The 22582-nt window shown below is 44.1% G+C and overlaps 1 protein-coding gene and 1 long non-coding RNA gene across 4 annotated transcripts in view; one reads left to right on the plus strand and one right to left on the minus strand.

The window, feature by feature from the left end:
- SPO11 (SPO11 initiator of meiotic double strand breaks) overlaps positions 1-22582 on the plus strand; it is a 119068-nt gene that overhangs the window by 79644 nt on the left and 16842 nt on the right. For all 3 annotated transcript variants that reach the window (XM_073580680.1, XM_073580679.1, XM_073580678.1), the window contains 10 exons: positions 3565-3703; positions 10541-10654; positions 11050-11138; positions 15327-15393; positions 15522-15630; positions 15733-15819; positions 16421-16457; positions 17707-17816; positions 17895-17994; positions 20842-20879. In XM_073580680.1, coding sequence (XP_073436781.1) covers positions 3573-3703; positions 10541-10654; positions 11050-11138; positions 15327-15393; positions 15522-15630; positions 15733-15819; positions 16421-16457; positions 17707-17816; positions 17895-17994; positions 20842-20879 — 882 coding nt within the window. In that variant the 5' untranslated portion in view covers positions 3565-3572. The remainder of the gene's footprint in view (positions 1-3564; positions 3704-10540; positions 10655-11049; positions 11139-15326; positions 15394-15521; positions 15631-15732; positions 15820-16420; positions 16458-17706; positions 17817-17894; positions 17995-20841; positions 20880-22582) is intronic.
- LOC141094753 (uncharacterized) overlaps positions 1-22582 on the minus strand; it is a 102979-nt gene that overhangs the window by 32883 nt on the left and 47514 nt on the right. The gene's annotated exons all lie outside the window — the stretch shown is intronic.

The raw sequence follows: 22582 nt of genomic DNA on the forward strand, positions 1-22582 counted from the left end.
TCCACCAGCAGAATAGAGATTGCAGCTCTGGAGTATAATACAGGATGTACAGTTAGGTCCATATATATTTGGACAGAGACAACATTTTTCTAATTTTGGTTCTAGACATTACCACAATTAATTTTAAACAAAACAATTCAGATGCAGTTGAAGTTCAGACTTTCAGCTTTCATTTGAGGGTATCCACATTAAAATTGGATGAAGGGTTTAGGAGTTTCAGCTCCTTATCATGTGCCACCCTGTTTTTAAAGGGGCCAAAAGTAATTGGACAATTGACTCCAAGGCTATTTCATGGACAGGTGTGGGCAATCCCTTCGTTATGTCATTCTCAATTAAGCAGATAAAAGGCCTGGAATTGATTTGAGGTGTGGTGCTTGCATTTGGAAGGTTTTGCTGTGAAGGAAACATGCGGTCAAAGGAGCTCTCCATGCAGGTGAAACAAGCCATCCTTAAGCTGCAAAAACAGAAAAAAACATCCGAGAAATTGCTACAACATTAGGAGTGGCAAAATCTCCAGTTTGGTACATCCTGAGAAAGAAAGAAAGCACTGGTGAACTCATCAATGCAAAAAGACCTGGGCGCCCACGGAAGACAACAGTGGTGGATGATCACAGAATAATCTCCATGGTGAAGAGAAACCCCTTCACAACAGCCAACCAAGTGAACAACACTCTCCAGGAGGTAGGTGTATCAATATCCAAATCTACCATAAAGAGAAGACTGCATGAAAGTAAATACAGAGGGTTCACTGCACGGTGCAAGTCACTCATAAGCATCAAGAATAAAAAGGCTAGACTGGACTTTGCTAAAAAACATCTAAAAAAGCCAGCACAGTTCTGGAAGAACATTCTTTGGACAGATGAAACCAAGATCAACCTCTACCAGAATGATGGAAAGAGAAAAGTATGGCGAAGGCGTGGTACAGCTCATGATCCAAAGCATAACACATCATCGGTAAAACACGGCGGAGGCAGTGTGACGGCTTGGGCATGCATGGCTGCCAGTGGCACTGGGTCACTAGTGTTTATTGATGATGTGACACAGGACAGAAGCAGCCGAATGAATTCTGAGGTATTCAGAGCCATACTGTGTGCTCAGATCCAACCAAATGCAGCCAAACTGATTGGTCATCGTTTCATACTACAGATGGACAATGACCCAAAACATAAAGCCAAAGCAACCCAGGAGTTTATTAAAGCAAAGAAGTGGAATATTCTTGAATGGCCCAGTCAGTCACCTGATCTCAACCCAATTGAGCATGCATTTCACTTGTTAAAGACTAAACTTCAGACAGAAAGGCCCACAAACAAACAGCAACTGAAAACCACCGCAGTGAAGGCCTGGCAGAGCATCAAAAAGGAGGAAACACAGCGTCTGGTGATGTCCATGAGTTCAAGACTTCAGGCAGTCATTGCCAACAAAGGGTTTTCAACCAAGTACTAGAAATGAACATTTTATTTACAATTATTTAATCTGTCCAATTACTTTTGGTCCCTTTAAAAACAGGGTGGCACATGTTAAGGAGCTGAAACTCCTAAACCCTTCATCCAATTTTAATGTGAAGACCCTCAAATGAAAGCTGAAAGTCTGAACTTCAACTGCATCTGAATTGTTTTGTTTAAAATTCATTGTGGTAATGTCTAGACCAAAATCAGAAAAATGTTGTCTTTGTACAAATATATATGGACCTAACTGTAACTCAGGATCAGTACAGGATAAGTAATGTAATGTATGTACACAGTGACTGCACCAGCAGAATAGTGAGCGCAGCTCTGGAGTATACTACAAGATGTAACTCAGGATCAGTACAGGATAAGTAATGTATGTACACAGTGACTGCATCAGCAGAATAGTGAGCGCAGCTCTGGAGTATAATACAGGATGTAACTCCAGATACTGGATAAATAATGTAATATATGTACTCATAGACTACAAGAAAAACATATTGAGTGCAGCTCTGGAGTACAAGATGATTTATTTAGTAATTACATAACTGTTTATGGAAATTCTATGTAAATAAAGAATAAGGTGTTCAGATGAGTTTAGGCTTCAAAGTTAAGATTTATACTTTCAAGTATCCTATAAAAGTGCTTAATACTCATAAATATGGGTCTATGTTCTAGGCAGAAATATGCCATTTCTGTACCTGCAGATCAGACATGCTGGCTGCCGTCCGTTGTTCGCAAAGTCAGAAAAGATTCTTTTTCTTTCTTACTATGTCTGTAAAATCCATTATCCTTAGCTCATATGTTCTCTAAATCGCCCTATATAAGAATTGACCCACAGACAATGGCTCAGCACACAGAGAGACATCTCTGCTCCATTTACAGACTGCAAGCAACGACACGAGGAAGCAAGCTGCCGTCTGTGCAAACATTATTATATACGTTATGTGCACATTAATGTGTCTGAACTGCCATGAATCTCCAAGCACTGACCTCAGTCTTGGGATATAACCTTCATTGAACTCCCATATGTAATCTGTACCCCCTAAAGTGTTTGTTTTGGGTCAAGAAGAGAGTAACTTATAATGCAAACTTACACTCTCAGCGACTGGTCTGCGGGTCGACACGTTTGGCTTATGTGTACCCCCTGTAGAATTAGTATTTTATTTATACAGGATATATCCATGGAGGGGGTCAGATAGTCTTGTAGGGTGAGTAGATGAGCAGCTCCTGCAGCCCTCTAGGAGATAACGCTGGAGCCAAGTTTTTTAGTAGTTTGTAGCACTGAAGATACTACAAATTAGCAGAGACCGTCTTAAAATGGTATTCTCCTGATCATAGGAACTTTGCAATTTACTTCTTATTAATAATCAACTCAGTTCTCAAGAACAAATATATTGTTTTGATTCTATAGTTTACTGCTGGACGAGGCAAAGCTACATCTGCTTGCAGCATCGGAGAGCACACAATTCAGTTGGATCAACCATGTTGCTAGTCCGAATTGTCCATGTTCAGGAGCGAACCACTCTTTGGCAAGCAGAGAAGAGGCATGATCCTGAAGACAAGGAGACAACCATGAATTAAGAATGCAGTGTCAATTGTTATATAGCACTGTACCACCCTGACACCCCTCTCCATAAGAAGTAAAATGCTTGAAGCTATTGCCCCTTCTCTGTAGATTATACATTGTCTGAAGCTGGTATAGTAGCACGTCTATAAAAGAAGGTTTTCTGATTTGATCCTTATGCCTGTAGCCCCCTCTAGTGTTTAATTAGTAAAACTATCAAAGCAAAAATTATAATTTTTTTTTGACAGTAAAAATATGAACATTGTATTTTAGGACAATGTGGCATCAGTTTATAGCCCTCCACTCTTCAGAATGTAAGCTCTTATGTCCAGCATCCAATCACTTTGCCTTCTCGTGGTAAAGCACTTCACATTGTCAGCTGGAGTTGGATAAAACCAGCAAACCGAACCCCAGAGAGAAAAATCACAATTCAGCCCTACAGCAGGCTGATGGAGGAATACGTGCACATTGACTGCGTCATATGTACATAGAGAGAGAATGCACTGCGTTTTCGTGATGTTTTATCATTTTCTTTGTGTTTTTTCTTTGCAGGTTTCTACATGGCTTTTGTACAAAGTCCTGATTTTTTCCACTACGTAGATGAGCACCGGGCGTCCCTGCTGAGGGCCATACAGAGAAGTGAAAGACAAAATCCAGAAGTAAAAGAGATAAAGCAGGAACCTATTACAAGGTATGAGAATCAGATATTACTGCAACTGTGACGCTACGAGACTGCAGCGTGTGGGTTAAGGACTGTACATGCAGATTAGATTATCTTTGCCTGAGCATGACTTTTTCAGCATGACTGGCCAACAATTTTATGAGTACAGTGGGGAAAAAAGTATTTAGTCAGCCACCAATTGTGCAAGTTCTCCCACTTAAAAAGATGAGAGGCGCCTGTAATTGGCATCATAGGTAGACCACAACTATGAGAGACAAAATGAGAAAACAAATCCAGAAAATCACCTTGTCTGATTTGGCAAAATGAAGCAAAATTTGAAATAAAAGTTGAAGATGAAATTATTTCTAAAGGGGCTAAGTTAAAGACGACACATCCTCTTTTCAACCTCATTAGTCCACAGGACTCGTTTCCATTTTTGAATTTCATTTCGACCTGAGGAAAAGGCAACTTGAAAACCCTTTGCTATCTTCTTATAGCCTTCTCCTGCTTTGTAGGCCTCCACCATTTTCATTTTTCAGAGTGGTAGGCAGCTGTTTAGAACTAGAAGAACCTATGGCTGCAGTTTTTTGGAGACTGGGTTTTTATAAAGCTGTGAAATTTTCATCACCTGGTCTTTCCTGACGATGATACTGAACAAGCCATAACCCTAACAGGCTAATTTAGGTCCGAAACCTTGGTCAAAGTTATCTGATCACACAAATCTCCAAGGGATCACAAACGTTTGAATCAGCCCATTTTCCTTTTTATAATTTTTAAAATGTAAAAGATGAAAATATATATATATATATTTTTTGGCCTAATATACAAAGGAAATGTGTCCTCTTTAACTTTAATCCTTTTAAAAAAAATCATTCAATGTTCAACTTGCTTAACTGTTTCCAATAAAAGTCATTTTGTCAGGGGTGCCAAAACTTTTACATGGCACTTTATATGGGTCCTTTGCAGTCCAATAGCTCCGCATAATACACAATTTCACCTGGAGGTGGAAATGTGCCCCCTTACCTCTTGGGCCCTTGTGTGGTTACACCAATGATATGCTCGTCCCAGGTTTGTGTGGACGGCATGTGCATCAGTGAAGGCCAGGACAGGTGGCTATGCAGGATGGTAACAGAGAAGTGGAACAACAAGAACGAGATAAGGCAGAGCTTGATGTGAGGATACACATGGGAGCAGTAGATAAATGGTTAGTAGCAGAGATGTAATGGCAAACTGGATACTTGGATAATTACCTTTCGTAAATACCTTTTGTAAATACCTTATTCCTCTCCGTAAAATAGAAATACCAGAAACTCACTTTTCCCTTGGATGTACTGCCTCCTGGGGCTCACATGAAATTGTTATGCCACGTGAGCCCTGCAGCCAATCAGTGGCCACTAATTGCTCCAGTTTTTACACTGGATAATTTGAAGGAAATGTGGGAATTGCAGCATGTTATCGACCACTGATTGGCTACAGTGCTCATGTGGCATAAAAATACAACTCGAGCCATGTTAGACCTTGAGCCGACATCGCTGGAACTGTGCCAATGCGGGAGGTGAATATCTTTAAGGGTGCTGGGTAGTGGCTAATGCGTTCCTACCCCTGAAGACACCAATCACGTTGCATTGAAATATGAAGTTTTATGCATCTTTTTGCATATATTGTGTCAGGTGAAGTGTAATATGCATAGTATATAAGTAATGTAAAGTTATTGTATAATGTGGGTACTGTGCAGTGTTGAAATAGCACAAAAAGAGGACTTAAAAATCCTCCAATAATACAAGAAAACAGCAAAAAAGCAGAGCGGTTTACCCATCCAGGCCTCCAGACAAATGCACTAGCAGGATGAAGTGGACCTATATAATTAAGATGGCAACACAGGTGCAAGAATACCGATGAAACAACCACTCATAGCCTACCAATACATGGAGGGGGCGGTTGCTGTTCACACTATGGCAATGCACAGCATCCAGGTTAACAGCCTAGTAGTTACACCATTCTATTAGATGAGGCGGGCTGCCCAGCACTATCAAAATGCATGCCATGTGAACAGACACCGCAGTTTACAAGACCAAATGGGCCCAACTGCACCCTGAATAAAAAGTGCAAAAAACACAAAAGATGTGAGGTATTAGCTGATATTTTGGCCAAAATATGTGAGCCCGTAACCTGCACCAAAGGTCCCCACGTTTACGGGTCCCTAACGCTAAATCCTAACACTGAAATAGCACAAAAAGAGGACTTAAAAATCGTCCAATAATACAAGAAGTATGCATTAGTGTGCAATGTTGGATAGTATAGGATAAGATATACAGTGACATGAAAAAGTTTGGGACCCCTGGTCAAAATCACTGTTATTTTGAACAGTTAAGCAAGTTGAAGATAAAATGATCTCTAAAAGGTTTAAAGTTAAGGATAACACATTTCCTTGGTATTTTAGGCAAAAAAAAAAATAGCAGGAAAAGGCTATAAGAAGATAGCAAAGCATTTTCAAGATGCCCTTTCCTCAGTTTGAAAGTAAATTAAGAAATTGACGTTAACAGGAACAGTGGAGGTCAAAACTTCAGTGAGAGCTACTCGTTGGATTGCTAGAAAAGCAAATCAGAACCCCTGCTTAACTGTAAAAGACTTTCAGAAAGATTTAGCAGACTCTGGAGTTGTGGTGCATTGTTGTACTTTTCAGAGACACCTGCAGAAATATGGCCTTCATGGATTAGTCATCAGTAGAAAACCTCTTGTGCATCCTCACCATAAAATTCAGCATCAGAAGTACTGTATGTGAAAGAACATCTAAACAAGCCTGATGCATTTTGGAAACAAGTTTTGTGGACTAGTCCTGAGGTTAAAATAAAACTCTTTGGCCACAATAATCTAAGGTATTTGTGGAGAAAAAGGGCACAGAAATTCAGGAAAAAAAATCTTGCCAACTATTAAGCATGGGGGCGGATCAATCATGCTTTGGGGTTGTGTTACAGCCAATGGCATGGGGAACATTTCACTGGTAGAGAGAAAAATGGATTCAATGAAATTTCAACAAGTTCTTGATGCAAACATAACACCATCTGTAAAAAAGATCAAGTTGATAAGAGGATGGAGTGAAAAATATTGGAGATATAATTTCATGCCAGTCATTGTATCTTATTTGGCTTGGGAATATAAAACCCCTTCCTTTGCCCAGCATTGACAGGAACTGGGCTCAATAGAGAGCCCACATTCTCAAAACATCAAGGAGAAAGCTGGCACCTAGTGCAGCGGCGGGGGGGGGGGGGGGGGGAGGTTGGGCAAGCCTCACAGGCTGTAAGTGATACATCTCACACCTCACACATCAGACACCACTTAGAACATTCCAGAAAAATAATTCCGTAAGGAGTTAGAGATACTATATGTACTAGCTGTACATCGTGTATATTTCTGAGATACATAGCATGCGTCCTCCTGGGTCTCAAACCGTTCTAGCACTCAGAAGTATGGAGATACATAGAAAAGCTAGTAGAAACCAGAAAGCAAAGCTGTGTGTGGCCTTAGTGTGCAGCTGGGTCCCGGCCTAGTTTGATGGCGTCAAAAGCCAGGCCTTTCATCTACTGGTAACTGACCCATATATTGTGCTTATATATTTTGTCCTACCACTATCTGTTTTTGCATATCTCACCATTGTATATGAGTAACCATCATGTATATAGTGAATTGTCTGTTTCTCGGTTTAACTTTCCATGCTACCGAGGCTGGTTTGTGGCCCCATATAATCCCGTTAATGGACCGGGTTTATATCTAATGAGTAACTGGTGGCAGTCCTACCAGGATGGCAGCACTCTTTCACTGGTGCTAGTGAAAGGGGTCTCTCGGCCTACCAGCATTGTGAGTGAGTGGGGTGCCATGTCAGTGACTGCGTGGTCCACATCCTCTCACTCCCCGTGTTTCCCTTGGCTCGTGTGGACAGGGGGCGTCTGTGTAAAACTGTACCAAGCTGACCTTGCTTGTAGAATGTCACGTTGGTCAAAGTGGGGAGACCGCATTACATGATCTGTCTGAAATATTAGTGACGTCAGGCGGGATCATCACAAGTGTTGGTAGCGCGGTGATATCGAGACAGTTTGTGTGACCCATACTCCCAGACACTAAAGGCTACTAGTAGTAGCTTTTGCTGCTGAGGTCTTAAGATCAGCTCAGCACTAGACATTCTGAGTGCAAATACTGTAAGGTGTGTGGGTGCATCAGGTTGCAGCTCTGTGTCAGTGACCAAAGATTGCAAGGATTGCCAGGGGCAGAGCCAGGGTGATGGCCAATGCTACGGACGGTGGGGAGGAGGTGGAAGACGATGTTGTACAAGCAGAGGGGGAGTCTATCCCAGGGTCCCCAAGAAGCCAGTCACCCACGGTCAGTCCTGCAGTGGGCCACCTGCCCATTCCTCCACCTAGGCAGGCTTGCTGTCCTGGCCAGACTTAAGGAAGGAGACAAGGCCTCCTATGATACCCTCATAGCAGCAGCAGAACATCGCGAGACAGCGGAAGCAGAACATCGTGAGGCAGTGTCAGCAGCAGAATGTCACGAACATAAGCGAGAGCAAGAGCACCAGTAACAAATGCTTCAGCTCCAACTCAAGCTCCAGAACACAGTCAGTCTCAAGTCCCCTTAAATCCAAGTCCCGATACTACAGACGGAGGACTTCCCCTTGGACAAAGGATGGGACTTGGACACTTTCTTGCTGGCATTTGAAAAAACTTGCCATCAGTACCATCTGCCTGAGCACCAATGGGTCCGGTTTTTAGTACCTCGCCTCAGGGGTAAGGCCCTGGAAATCTTTGGGTACTTGGCCAGCGAGACCACCCTGAGCTATGAGAACATCAAGCAGGCTCTTGTCCGGCAGTACAATTTTACCCCTGAGATGTACAAGAAGAACCTCTGGAGTATGCAGCGGGGTCCGGCAAACAGCTGGGCCAATTACATACAGGCCATACTGAAAGCATTCCACCAATGAACCACGGGAATGGAGCTCACCACCTTCCAGCAGCTGAAGGAGCTCATCGCAACTGAGCAGTTTTTGTGGAACTGCCCAGAGGACTTCCAGCAGTATCTCCGTGACCGGAAACCAAAGGGGGCCTCTGCAATAGCGACACTTGTCAGCAAGTACTCAAAAAACAGGACTGCAGTGACCAAGAAAACTGCCAGCTAGAGAGGTAGTAAGATGAACGCATTGTCTGCTGTCCCTGACCCAAGCCCAAGGGGGCACTTACCCATGCTTCCCTCTCCACGTCGGTGTGGGAACTCTGTAATTTCTGCAAACAGCCGGGACACTTCAAAGCCATGTGTCCCCAGCGCCCGATGGGCCCATCCCCGTCCCAGAAACAGTCCACTGTTTTGTGTGTGGGTTGGGGTGGTGGGAGGTCTCTTGACAGCCTTCAGGCCATCATCATAGGTCAGGCTATGGCCATGGGACTACTGAAGACCAGCACTGAGATGACGCTTGGGTTGCTTGAGCTGCTGGCCCCACCGGATTTGGTACCTGTGAAAACCCTTACCGCCTCCAAGATTGGAGGCATCAAACCGGCGCCGATGTATTTGGACTCAGGGACCGAAAGGGGAGAAAGTGGTATCGGTCACGCAGCACCTTTGGCCTGCCTCAGTTCCCTACATTTGTGGTAAGCAATGTTTCCTCTAAACCTACATTTATTGCCACTTGGCTTAATTTACATTGAGACCTCTGGGCTGGCATTTTGCTGTTCTTAGCTGGGGCACAACTCACATACATGTTACTGTACCTGATATGCTTCTTTACATGACGTAGGTTGGCCATTGTCTGTTTGTCTTTGATGCACTCTGTTCACCCTTTTTGTGAAGTTTTTATGATAATTGGTATAATAAAAATTATTATTTTAATTTGTACACTTCTCATTCTCCCTGTATACACCATAGGTACTAAATATGTAGGGTGCCCAAACGTTTGCATCGGTCCATTTTCCTTTTTTAAGATGTAAAAGATGAAGATGAGTTTTTTATTTTTTTGCCTATAATACAAAGAAAATGTGTCATTTTTTAACTTTAGGCCTTTTAGAGATCATTTCATCTTCAACTTGCTTAACTGTCTTAATAACAGTAATTTTGGCAGGGGTACCCAAACTTTTACATTCCACTGTAGGTTAGGATTTGGGACATAAGATAGTGACGTTAAGGTAGGCAAGTGTCAGTGTTCAGGACTATTCAGTGGGAGAAGCTATGTAGGAAGTCTGTGGAGAACTTCCTGTTAGTCAGAGAGGGCCAAGGTCAAGTTCGAGTAGGAAGTGAGAAATTCTCTGGGTGAACATACTCCTATACCGTCGTCTCGAGCTTAAAGCTCAATTCTGGTGCTATGGCAAGCACTTTAACCCCTTCCACACAGAGGAAGATTGACTTGGAGATGCTTGTGGGAGAAGTACTGGACCTCTGAAGTACTGCGGGATTGGGGATGGAATCCCAGGGACTGACAAAAGCAGGGCCGGCAGGGAAAGTCCAGGTAGAATTGAAGGAAAATCTGGAAGTGTACTATGCTGTGGAAGCAAGAAGTAGAAAGTGTTGTGCTCGATACTACCAGTTATGAGTTGCAATATGACTTGCATGGACTGTTGAGTAAACTTCTTTGTCATAAAACGAACATGGTGTCCTCTAGCAGCTCCTGAAATGGAAGACTTCCTACATAGCTGAGGTCTGTGGCCTACAAGTGAGGGCAACGCACTTCAAACACAAAAGCACATTTGATCGGTGGCACAAATGTCCTGTAAAGTGCCAGGGCGACATATAGCAACAGCTCGCCCACGACTATCGCCCTCTGGCACTTTACATATCTGTTATTTTTCTGGTATTGGAAATCTGCACATCAAAATCTACTCTTCTCAGCTCTCAGGTTGTTGCTGCAATTGATAAGATCGTCCAAGAGGTTTTGGAGACCCTCTCTAAAGATGAAGCCCCAGCTCTCACAGTGGAAAACAGATCAAATTGGACCAACATAGAGTAAGTCTACGAAAACATCAGTGCAAAAAATGCAAGATGATGAAATTGCAGTTACCATGTGTGTGTCCTTACTAGAGATGAGGGATCGTTACAAGCAACCCCGCTCTGGGTCAGTATTGTCTGGTCGTAGACAGGAGCTGCGCCAATTTCCTTACCCTACAGGATTGTAGGCTTGGCTTATGATTAGGCAGGCTACCGAAACATCGCCTATGGGCCACATAGATGACAATGCCAGTGAACTAAACACCGCACTGGGGAACCCAGAAGCTCAGGAAATTCATGCAGCTCCTGGCCATGGCCAGAGTGCACTGACCTGGACCGGGGTTGCGTGTAGCGATCAGCTCATGTCTATTTCTGACATTTTCATAGACACATGTCCAACTGTCCTTGTCCAGGTTTACGGAATCAGTTGGATTGCAAATGGCTAAAAATTGTACAACTCGAAAAGTTAGAAGCGACTGTCCCAGGTCTGCGCAGCGGTTTGGTAAGAGTTTGAAGACATGCTTTATTAAGCTTATTATTAGTACACATTAAAGAGTAACTGTGATTTTAATTTTTATTTCATAAATTAATAGTACAAATGAAAATAAGTAACCTTGTAATATATCTCATCAGAGAAATCTGCCTCTTTGTCCTCCTGGACTGATCATTCCAACTCAATTCAACAATGAAATCTGTGTTCAATGAAGCCAGACTTTCCTATTACTGTAATAGGAGATGATACTTGGTGTTTTTAAGATTCTATGGAGGAGGGTGGAGCTAGAGGAAGGCACAGACATTCTGCTGCAAGTTTTTCTGAAATGACTGTTACAATTTAACTCCTTCACGACCTATGATGCTGAGCCTGCATGTTTTCATGCACGTGACAGCTGATCTGTTCAGCTGTCATGTGCCCTAACAGCCGCAGGTGGAATCGCGATCCGCCCCCGGCTGTTAACATTTTAAATGCCGATGTCAATCGCCGACAGTGGCATTTAACACACGCAAACTGGATGCGCATCACTAGCTCTGCCCTTTGGCGCCTGCATCACATGATCGCCGGGCACCAGTGGATTGGCATGACAACCCAGGGTTTGCAAGAGACCTTTGCGGTTGTCATTGCTCATCTGCTGTGAGTGATGCCCCGTAGCTGAAGGGCTGAATATCAGAAGATCGCAGATTCAAGACTATTGAAGCAAATGAAAGTAAAAAAATTTTTTTTTAAATATTTAAAAAAATATAAAATATCTAAAAGTTCAAATCACATAAAACAATAAAAAATGCACATATGTGGCGCCCCTGAGGCTTCAGTCGCCACAGAGGTACTTCACCTTCTAAGGTGTAGTGCCCCACCATCCAGGTAAGGTGGGAACTCCTGACCACGCTCCACACCTGCATTCCACACACAGGATAGTTCAGTGGGGCCACCTAACAGCTTCATGCTGGGGGTTAGCAGAGCACCCCTCGTGGAACCCTCCCACACGAGATGTGCTGGGAGGCGGGTGGAGAGAGATGATACAAAAGAGTGGGAAGAGTGAAGGTTAGTGGTTAGTTGGTTAGAGAAGAGAGAAGATGGGTGTCTGAGGGACGTGCTGCAGCAGGTCTCAGTGATCTTGGCTGCTGGCACGAGAAAGACCAGAGAAAGAGACTGATAAGAGTGATAACCTAACCCTTCCATAAGAGAGAGAGAACAGATCGGAACGAAGGAGAATAGAAGGACGGTGGGAAGCTGGTTGAAGAAAGATAGAGAACCCTTCCAGTCCAGAGAGCGCAAAGGCCGGGGCCCGGTCCCCGAGGTTGATTGGATCTTTATGTCCGGCAACAGACACCGGAGGAGTAGTGAGCCGCTAACGCCTTGCTCCCATTATAGACTTGGGACACAACAGCAACTGAATAGAGAGCCGGGACGCAGAGTGGAGTCCCCGAAGCAGGCTACAGCTGTCTGTCATACAAGTAAAGACTAGGAACACCTAGAGAGAGGCATTCCAGGGTAACTTAGTACTGGAGTGCTTCGCACCTAAAGGCGCAGTGGAGGAGTCTTTCAGTAAGGTACATGTTGGCGGAGTGTGGAAGGGACAATCCTATCCTGCCTGGAGGTTGGCTGGAGCTCTGACCTGGAGAACACAGTACGGAGGCAGGCAGTTGTGTGAACTGCAAACAGTGAGTAAAGCTTTGGAACCGCATACTCTTTGTCCTCCAGTTATTCCAGCACCGCTACACCTGGGTACCAGCCTCCATACCATTCTGCGCCTCTCCTCATCCATTGCACCTACACTGCCCTGGGACTACAGCTCCACCTGTGGGGAGCTATACCATCTCTGCTGCACCACACCATCAGTCCCAGTGGATCTGTATGCAGCGTTGGCTTACCATCTTACTTGCCAAACACCACGGGTGGCGTCACGAACTATTCATATAAACTTTAACACTATTAACATCACCGCCATTGATATTGGGCGCCCAGGGCCACGGACCGGGTCACCGCTGCTGTGGCACATTCCCGCCTTGACACCGGCCCGGTACCGAGTACCCCGCTGCCCTGGGTGTGCGAGGGCGTCCCACATACATGGTATCAAAAACTCTGTCTGATGACAAATGCACATATAGCAGGATGCAGCTGGCCTCCACTAATAGAGGCAAGGGGCAGCTCAGGTGCAAACTACTGATAAAAACAACCACCCCACACCTAAAGGGCCTGTCACACTAAGCGATATCGCTATGTCTGATACTTACCGCCGACCCGCTCCCCCGCTGGTTGTCGCTGATCGCGCGAGAACGTCCTGGGCCGTTTCTCGTCATCAGCTTCCTGCTGGGGCTTCCTGCTGTGGTGACGAGCGACGCGTGGACGCGGGTGGGAGGACGTCTTCATCGCCTCGTCTGACACGTAAGTAGCGATGTCGCTGGTGAAATCTGCCTGTGTGGCAGCTCACTAGCGACCACTTAGTGATGTACCAGCGATCCTGACCGCGTCATATCGCTGGTCGGGATCGCTGGTACATCGCTAAGTGTGACAGTACCTTAACAAACCATGGTAGGGGTTGACTGCCTAGTAGGAAAAATGCACATAGATAAGGTTTGCATAGGACGCCAGTCACACATATATCAGTGTGATGCAAAGTGTCTGGCTTGCGACCTATTAATGACGCCCATAGTATTATCGTCCTGCTATATGTGCATTTGTCATCAGACAGGGTTTTTCGTAAGGCCATATCTTGTGTGAGTTTTTTTTTTTTTACTATGTTAGCTGTTTACATACATGGTATCGCCAAGTTCAGAAACACCCGTTCTATCAAAATATAAAAATAAATAATCCAATTGGTAAACGGCGTAATGAGAAAAAAATCAAAATGCAGAACTTTTTTTTTCCTTCTTCCAAGAGCCAGAATGATTTTTTTTCTGTTCACATTGTCATATCAGGGCTTGTTTTTTTCAGGACCAAGGTGTAGATTTGAATGCAACCAATAATTTTACCATTTATAAGGTACTGGAAAGCAGGAAAAAAATCAAGTGCGGTGACATAGTGAAAAATACACAATTCCGCAATTGTTTTATATGGTTTTTTCTTATTGTGTTCATGGGCTCTAATTATATCTAAACATAGCCACATTAGATTAGTCTATATATTAGGGTGCTGGAGAATATAAATCTCTAGATAGAGACCATTTATCATAGTATACATCTCAATTAAGAAGAGGACCTAGAAAGAAATCCAAGAAGACTTCACTCAGACATTTTTTAACACCTTATCACATGCCTGCCACTATAGGGCCCTATAGGGGTAGCAGGGAGAGCCGTCGAGGAGTGGGGGGGGTCAATGCCCAGGTCCTAGGGCTCCAACCTCCGCTGACAGGTAGGGATACACAGGTCAGCATAGGGACAGGCACTTCCCTATGGTGTTCATTCTTTTGTGTATGATGCATTACTAATTTTGGTGTATTTTTTTGCTTAATTGATTATTAAAGGTTTGACATTTTTAGCAGGAATATATGAGATAACTGTGAATTCATGGCTGTATGTCCCTGCATGTGTTGTGGCTGTTGAACAGCCATGAGACATGCAGCCACGGTGACTCGAGCATAGCATTCGAGCATGCCGAAGACACTATTGGCACTTGAGCATGCTCAGATAACACCTTATCCAAGCACGCTCGCTCATCACTATTCATTAAAATTCCATTAGATTGTGAAATAGCCATTCTCCTTTGAATCCAAGGCTGAAATCCATAGAATATCTCACATGGCAAATATAGGGCCATTCAGAAGGCCATGGCAACCGATTAGCACACTGGAATTGTGTCAAACAAGGTGCCAGTGGTCATCAGAAGTGACAGCTGCCATACTGATGACTTTTAAATGCCTCTGTCATGCTTTACATGATGTTAAACTGGTATCATCGGCTCTAACATCAGTTACTGTTGTGTACCCGTGCTGCAAGGAACGGGTCTCCGTGGATGAGGAACATCGCTACATGGGACCAAACACAAATGCCTTTATAGATCCCATATATTTGACCCATCTGCAGATGAGGGCCCAGGTCCAAATTTTGCAATGGGGCTCATCAGACTCTAGTTACGCCACTGTTTTGGGTGGATTATTTTAGATAGCACCCCTTTACATATACAATAAATTAGTGTTTGCCACCAGACACACTGTTTGGACATGTATCAATAATCTAATTATTTCTCTAACCTTAGCCCTGACAATGAAAATCTTGTCTGTGATCTACAAACTTGTGCACACCGACACATACGCCACCAAGAGGTAGGTTTACCACATGCATAGATGTATGTTGTTCATCACTGGCGTTGGGGAGGGAACAAAGGTTGCAGTCACCCCCTGACCACCTAATGCTTAGATCATTTATTTTAGCTTTTATTTCTTACCCCCAGGGATATTTTTTATGAAAACGTTCAGCTTTATGGCAGCCAGACTACCGTGGACAATATAGTGACCGATATCTCCTGCATGCTGAAGATCCCGAGAAGAAACTTACACATTGTATATTCTCAGATCGGCCCTATTTCATTTCTATTCATTTATTATTGATTTTAAGAAAAATCAAAAGTTGTTATTAATTGTCAGTATTGATTTGTATCACAGCTTTCCACATCCAAGGGCTGTGTGGCCGGCAACCTACTATACATAGAGCAAGACGGGAACAAAGTGGACTGCAGCTTTAACACCTCGGTAAGGACTTAATACAGTCATTGATTTCAGTAGCAGAGCGCTACAAAGTTAGTCATTTGAGGCCGGGATTGTCTCAACTTCTAAAATAGGTAAAAGAACACAGTGCTTGTTAAAACAAGAAACTTTGCAATTTGTGTCTTATTAAAAAATATTTTTTGTTCTCAGGAACAGAGCAATTTTTAATGCTATAGTTTAATTCTCATTGCCTAGGTTACTAGTAAGCTCTGCATTCTATCAGTGTTGGACAGTCTGCTAGACAATGAGCTTAGTGCTTGCAAGCTCTTTACAATAAAGCTTGTAAGCGCTACACTAAAGCTGGCTGGATCGCTGGATCTGTCCAACTTTTGTGCCCATGTTTCTCTGATGCTGGCATGCTGCAGAGGCAGAGCTTCTCCAGATTGTAGCATCCCAGACGCCCAACCATACCACTAGTCTGAACTGTCAGTCATCAGGAGTGCTCTGCCACCCTAACCTCTTTAATCCTCAGACCTTACCTCAAGGAAGGGTATGAGGCCGGATTTGTTGGATTTTAGAATAAAAACTCTTAATATTCCCAGTGTCTTGTGCTATTAAAAACTAACACACCTCCTTGGCATTATAGGGGGTCCTGGTGCCATCAAATGTGGAAGGAGTCACAAGTATCCTTTATGCTCCAGATGGGAAACCAAAACACTGAACACGAATAACAAGATCTATTCTAGCAGGTCCCTGTAGACTGAAGTAATGATTAAGCTTCTCTTTACATAAGGGCTCGTGCACATGTCCGTGCAACACGATCAGAACACGAACCATAATGCACAGACTGGCTGTGGGTCTCCTGACCTAAACGTAACAGTCTCATAGACATATATGAAGCTGTCACACTGAGGTTGGGATTCCCGAGACCAATCCATGCCTTGCGGTTCATGCTTGGACCGTGTTGCATGGATGGCTGCATGAGCCCTAAGAGGGAAAGATAAGTGTTCATTGTCATATTTCTGATTTGTCTCAACATAGAAAAAAAACAAACTGCAGTGAATACTAAGACTTACAGAGACACAAATGGAGGAAAACAATGGAAGAGAGAAAATGTCACTTATAAAAAGTTTATAGAAAAGCTTTATATCTTATAGCCATGTAATTTGTTTTAACTAGCAAGGGTCCAGATCCTAAAAGACCCACTGATCAGTAAAACAAAGGGACTGAAGCATACAGCTTATAATTGAGCGATATATGGACTCATTTCAGCGATCCTTGGGGGTCTAAATTCCTCTAAAGTCAAAACCTCTGACTTTGTGACTAATCATATGGCAAAATTTTTTTTAATGCTTTGATGTTCTTTAATTGACTTGTGACTTTGTGTTAAGTTTTGTGGTATCCCCCATGAGCACACTAATGGCCTCCCTGAGAGGTTGTCAACCAGCATCTGTCACCAAGATAATGCAGAAATTGCTCTATTAACTAATAAAGAGGTTGGCCACTACTTTATCATTAATGGCCAATCCTAAGGATAGATCATCAATGTCTGATCGATCAGGATCGTACACCCGGCATCCCATCTGAACAGGTGTTCTTGATGTCTGTGGCCTCCGGATGGAAATGCTCAATTGTGGAGCTGCTCAGTCTTCTGATAGTGGTCGCGGCAGGGTACTGCACATCCGCCTCCTATTCAAATCAATAGGAGGCATATGTACAGTACCCTGCCACGGCCACTATCAAAAGACAGAGCAGCTCCACAATTGAGCATTTCCGCCTGAAGCCAACATCGGGAACAGCTGAAGGGCGGGGGGGGTGCCAGGTGTCGCACCTTGACCGATCAGACATTGATGATAAAGTAGTGGAGAACCTCTTTAAGTGCATGAGAAATAAATATTTCTGTGTCCATTACTTTTCTCTTTAACATATAAGATTTGAGAACCTGTGCACGCTTCGTCCTTATTATAGAAAAAGATGCAACATTTCAAAGGCTTCTTGATGATGACTTTTGTGGAAAGTGTGGACCCTGTATCCTTGTTACAGTAAGAGTGCACCACTTTTAGTATGATTGCCCTCTATAGGCAGCAGGTAACCTGTTCAATAATATATTCTCTTCTCAGGGGAAAGGAGTGCCGGATCTGAACACCAGGCTCTTCATACGAAAGTTGTGGAGCACTTTTCAGATCCCTATATTCACCTTGGTTGATGCTGATCCTCACGGTATGATTTTCACAAAGTAAATAATTACAGTATATCAGGGGAACATCCAGGAGATTCTGCAGATATCTCCCCATATCGTCATATGACACATCGTCAAGATAATTTTATGCAATTGTCTGACGATTGATTATTTGCCGAGGTTGCGGCTGCTTTCACTACTAGGCCGGATATTAGGGAGCTCACAGTGAACGTATGGTATATATGTATACTCCGATACAGTCATTGCCAAACTTCTCGATAACCCACGAAAAAACTAGATCCCACCACCAATCGTTTATACAAGCCGATTGGTCACCAGTTACCGGTAGTGTATGGGTTCAGGGGTGCGGTTTATAGAGTAAGAGGAACAGAGTTGTTCAATTTTATATATTTAATCCAGGAAAGTAGATAGTGTTTATAAAAAATATACAAAGTCACCGCCCCGGCCGCCAAGCTCTCTCTGGCTCTCCCCACACCTCCTGTGTCCATGGACTGTGCAGACCGCGCAGGTCTTCTGAGTAAGTCCTGTCTGAACCTGTGTATGAGCCCCAAGTCCATCCTGTCAGAACCTGTACCTATGTAAAGGTGTTAGAGTGAGGTTCATAGGATGCAGTGAAGAGCCGGAGGCAGAGAAGGGGTTAACAGGATTTACTAAGACAGGTATACAGTCGTACAAGATGTACTCCGCACAGAGAACAAAGATCAAAACGAAGTATCACAGGAACACTGAGGCAACAATGGAATTTGAACAAAAACACAATATTTGAGGGAAGAAGGTGTACGAAAGAGGTGACTTATCGCTTGAAGTTCTTGTTGGGAAGAGGCGGGAATATCTCCCGACAGCGTCACATATCGTGGACAATGTCTCTGGCTCTGTTACGGAGCAACAAAATGCACTGTCTCACGACCGTGCCATTGGATCTGGACTCGCTTGGCTTGAGTACGTTGAAATGCAGGAACAGTCTCTTTTGTTGATTCCTCTGGAATAGTGCAGAACATGGACAGCAGGCAGGCCCGCAGACCGTGGTGGCATGCGAACTTCTGATGTGCTCGCTATGAGCCGAGCGAGCACAACTATCTTTCTCTGAGGACAGGAAAGGTCTGAAGGGTATGGGACTGTCCGGGGGCAGCTCAGTCAAGACACAGTCCTTTGGTGAGTCAATCCATAACTAACTCAAGGATGAGGCATTAGCAGTCGGAGCAGGGGGGAGGGAGTCGACCTTTTCCTTGTTTACCAGTCGCCTTTCCGCCAAATCTCCCCCGTTCCTGCGCTCAGCCCCTTTTATTGCCCCCACGCCCCCTGCTGTCCAGTGCAAAGGTCCTCCCCACCCAGAAGAATCGTCCCCCGGCAACAATGGTGATAGTCTCGATAGTTCCGGCCCCAAAGTGTACCTGGAACCGCTGATGCTGTTTTGGCTCATCTTCTTATACCTATACCCTGATTTCGTCTGAACCTGCCAATTGGCTCTGTCTGATCCTGTACCTGTCCTATAGTCCTGAATCTGCTCCATCTGAACCAGCTCCAATATCAGTTCTGGCAGTGATCCTGTTCCTGCCCTACCAGATACTTGTTCTGGAATAGTACCTGGTGAACCAGGTAGTCGCTTAGTTACGCCCCCTCTTCCCGGTCCATGGTGCAGTGGGTCCACACCCACTAGCGTGACAGATGTTACAAAATGAGAACAAAACAATATGGTATATACAATCACATAATGTAAAAGGGATAACTAAATAAAAGTACTAAGCCTAAAACAGAAATAGCTCAGAGCTTAGCAGAGAGCAGCACTCCTTAAAGGATTTCTTTAGTGTAATGTACAGAATCACAGAGTTCTGTGTCTTCCAGGACTGACAAATGACAAAATTCCAAACTCTGATTTTTATTAAAACAAGGTTACACCAACATACCTCCCCTTGGTGAGCTCATATGGTGTGCTGGTCATGGGATGTGCTAGGTCTTTAGAAGATTATGAGATCCCCAACTTTCAGGCTATCTTCGACCCTGAAGGTCCCAGGTGGGATATATTGCTGTCATGTTTCCTATCACGATTCTACCTTTCTATAGAGATGAAGCATGGCATGGATAGCATCATCCATCTGCCAATATTATGTTAGAGGTGTTAGGCTGGCCTTACGGTGAGTGAATGCATTATGTTCATCACAATGCTAAAAATATATCATCCATACATATCTGATAGATGTAAACCCCAATATTTATCACTGACCACTGGCTCCAGAGTGTCTGCGATAATTCATTTGAACGGAAGAAGCTCTTGCTTTAGGAAATGTACATCACTGCCTCTAAGTGTATGCGAATCCTAGACTTTGTGGCTGGCTCTCAGCAGATGCCCTGTTGTAATTACTTGTTCTCTGCAAGAGGTCCTACTTCAATGGAGGTTGAAGTCTCCGATCTTTCTCACTTCCCCAGTTATAATTAATCCCATATGTGATATGTCCCCTCTCTGGAGATGTTGGTATGGATTCTACATTTTTTCTTTACGACACAGTAAAATTGTTACCATCATTTACAGGAAGAGTAGTGCTACATGCCACTTTATTTTTCCTCACCAGACCCCAGTATAACTCAATAGGGTTTATCAGTCACCACAGGTGCCATCATGTGACATATTCAGCACTGAATCTTGGTTTTTATGACAAACCATAACATACATATGAACGAAACCAGAAAGGCTGAAGCGCAGTTATGCACAAACATCAATGCACTTTGACTTATTTTCTTTGCCTTAGGGGCCGTTACTCCTGACTTTTCCACCATTCGGCCATCTTGTGCTTTTTATGCCTGTCTTAGTCTGCGTATGGCTAATGAGACCTTTCTGCGGTACCAATTACATTTTATTTTTTTTAATATAGGGATAGAGATTATGTGTATCTACAAATACGGATCAGTGGTGAGTAAAGAAGAAAATTTCATAGCATCATTAAGATCATAACACTATGGAAACTACCAATTTTCTCATGTAATGAACATCTTCATCTTCCATCATTAAAATAGGGGAAAAGTCCTTTCTGTTGTCCTGAGCCTACTAACAAAAGGCCAAGGAGCATTTTGTGTGGTATATGTCTGACCCAGATAGTGGAGAGAGGGCATGTGTCAATAAGATGCACTCCAAATATTGAGGAAAAAAATAGGACATTTTTTTTTAATAAAATGATGGTACTTATAATCCATGCATCTTATTGCTTATTGGGGGTGGTGGCTGCGGTGAAGCAGGGTCCAAGGGTCGCTGCTGGAGGAGGCAGGAGTAGGGTGATGCTGCAGGCCGCAGGCTGGGATGAGGGGGTGTTCCGATGTGTGGCGTGCAGCTGCTGCTTCCCAGTGATGCTGCGGGTGTCTCAGGTGCTACGGTGGTATCTGGTGCTGCAGGGGGGTCCGGCGCTGCTGCAGGTGCCCGGGGCTGCTGTGAGTGTGTCCGGTGCTGCTGCGGGTGTGTTGGGCGGTGCTGCCTGGTGGTGGTGCTGCGTTTGTCTCCAGTCTTCGGTGGAGCCCCAGCAGTTCCATGGGTTTCCTGTGCAGTGGACTCCAGGAAAATTGCCACTGCTGAAATCTCATCTCCCGAGATGTTGGTGCCGAGAGCTCCATCTGCGCATGCACTGGTTCGGCGGCCATTTTCTTGAAGTCCTATGCGGTAGACACAGGCGGAAACCCGAAACTCGCAGCCTGATACCGGAAGTGCAATGGCACCGGCCTGCACTATGCCGCCTGCATACAGCTGAACACCGCTGATGACTGCGCCGACACCCCCAGCTCCAGGCCTGCTGCAGTGCCCCACTGGTAACCTTGCTTTCTGCCAGCATGCTCTGCAGCCGCCGCCATCCCCTCAGTAAGAACTATTTTTTTTTTTCACTTTTTTCACTATTTTTTTAAATATTCGCTTTGTCCCGCTTCTATACTGACCTCTCCTCTTGGACATCTTCACCAGTAGCTCCTCCTTTTCAGGGGCAAGGCCACTCTCTGCATAAAACAAATTGTATTATTCACTTTTGCTCCCCCTTGTGATCGTGTTTCACATCTCCATGTTCGCAGACTGTTGATCTACCAATGAGCCACAACCCACAATGATCTAGATAGGAGAATTTGGTAATCTTGACCTCTATTGCAGACTATGAACTCAGAAGCAGATTATACATGTCCATAGAGATGCATTGTGTATAACAATGTATTTTTATGGTCCCTGTATACTGAGGTGAAGAAAAAGATATTTTTTTTGTTCCTATAAATTTTGCAAATTATTCATTTTCCCACTTATTTGATGCGACTTTGATGCAGATATGAAGCAGAGTTTTTAATGCTTTTTTAACCCCTTTGTGACATATGACGTACTATCCCGTCCATGTGCCCTGGGCCTTAATACCCGTTGACGGGATAGTACGTCATCAAGATCATCTGCGTTCACGGGGGGAGCGCAGCTGATCGTGGCCGGGTGTCAGCTGATTATCAAAGCTGACACCCGGCACTATGTGCCAGGAGCAGTCACGGACCGCTTTCAGCACATTAACCCCCAGCACACTGTGATCAAACATGATCACAGTGTTCCGGGGGCATAGGGAAGCATTGCGTAAGGAGGGAGCTCCCTGCGTGCTTCCCTGAGAC

Source organism: Dendrobates tinctorius, unplaced genomic scaffold (assembly GCF_039654945.1).
Source record: "Dendrobates tinctorius isolate UK_male_01 unplaced genomic scaffold, ASM3965494v1 ptg000065l, whole genome shotgun sequence".
In the NCBI taxonomy this organism is placed as follows: Eukaryota; Metazoa; Chordata; class Amphibia; order Anura; family Dendrobatidae; genus Dendrobates; species Dendrobates tinctorius.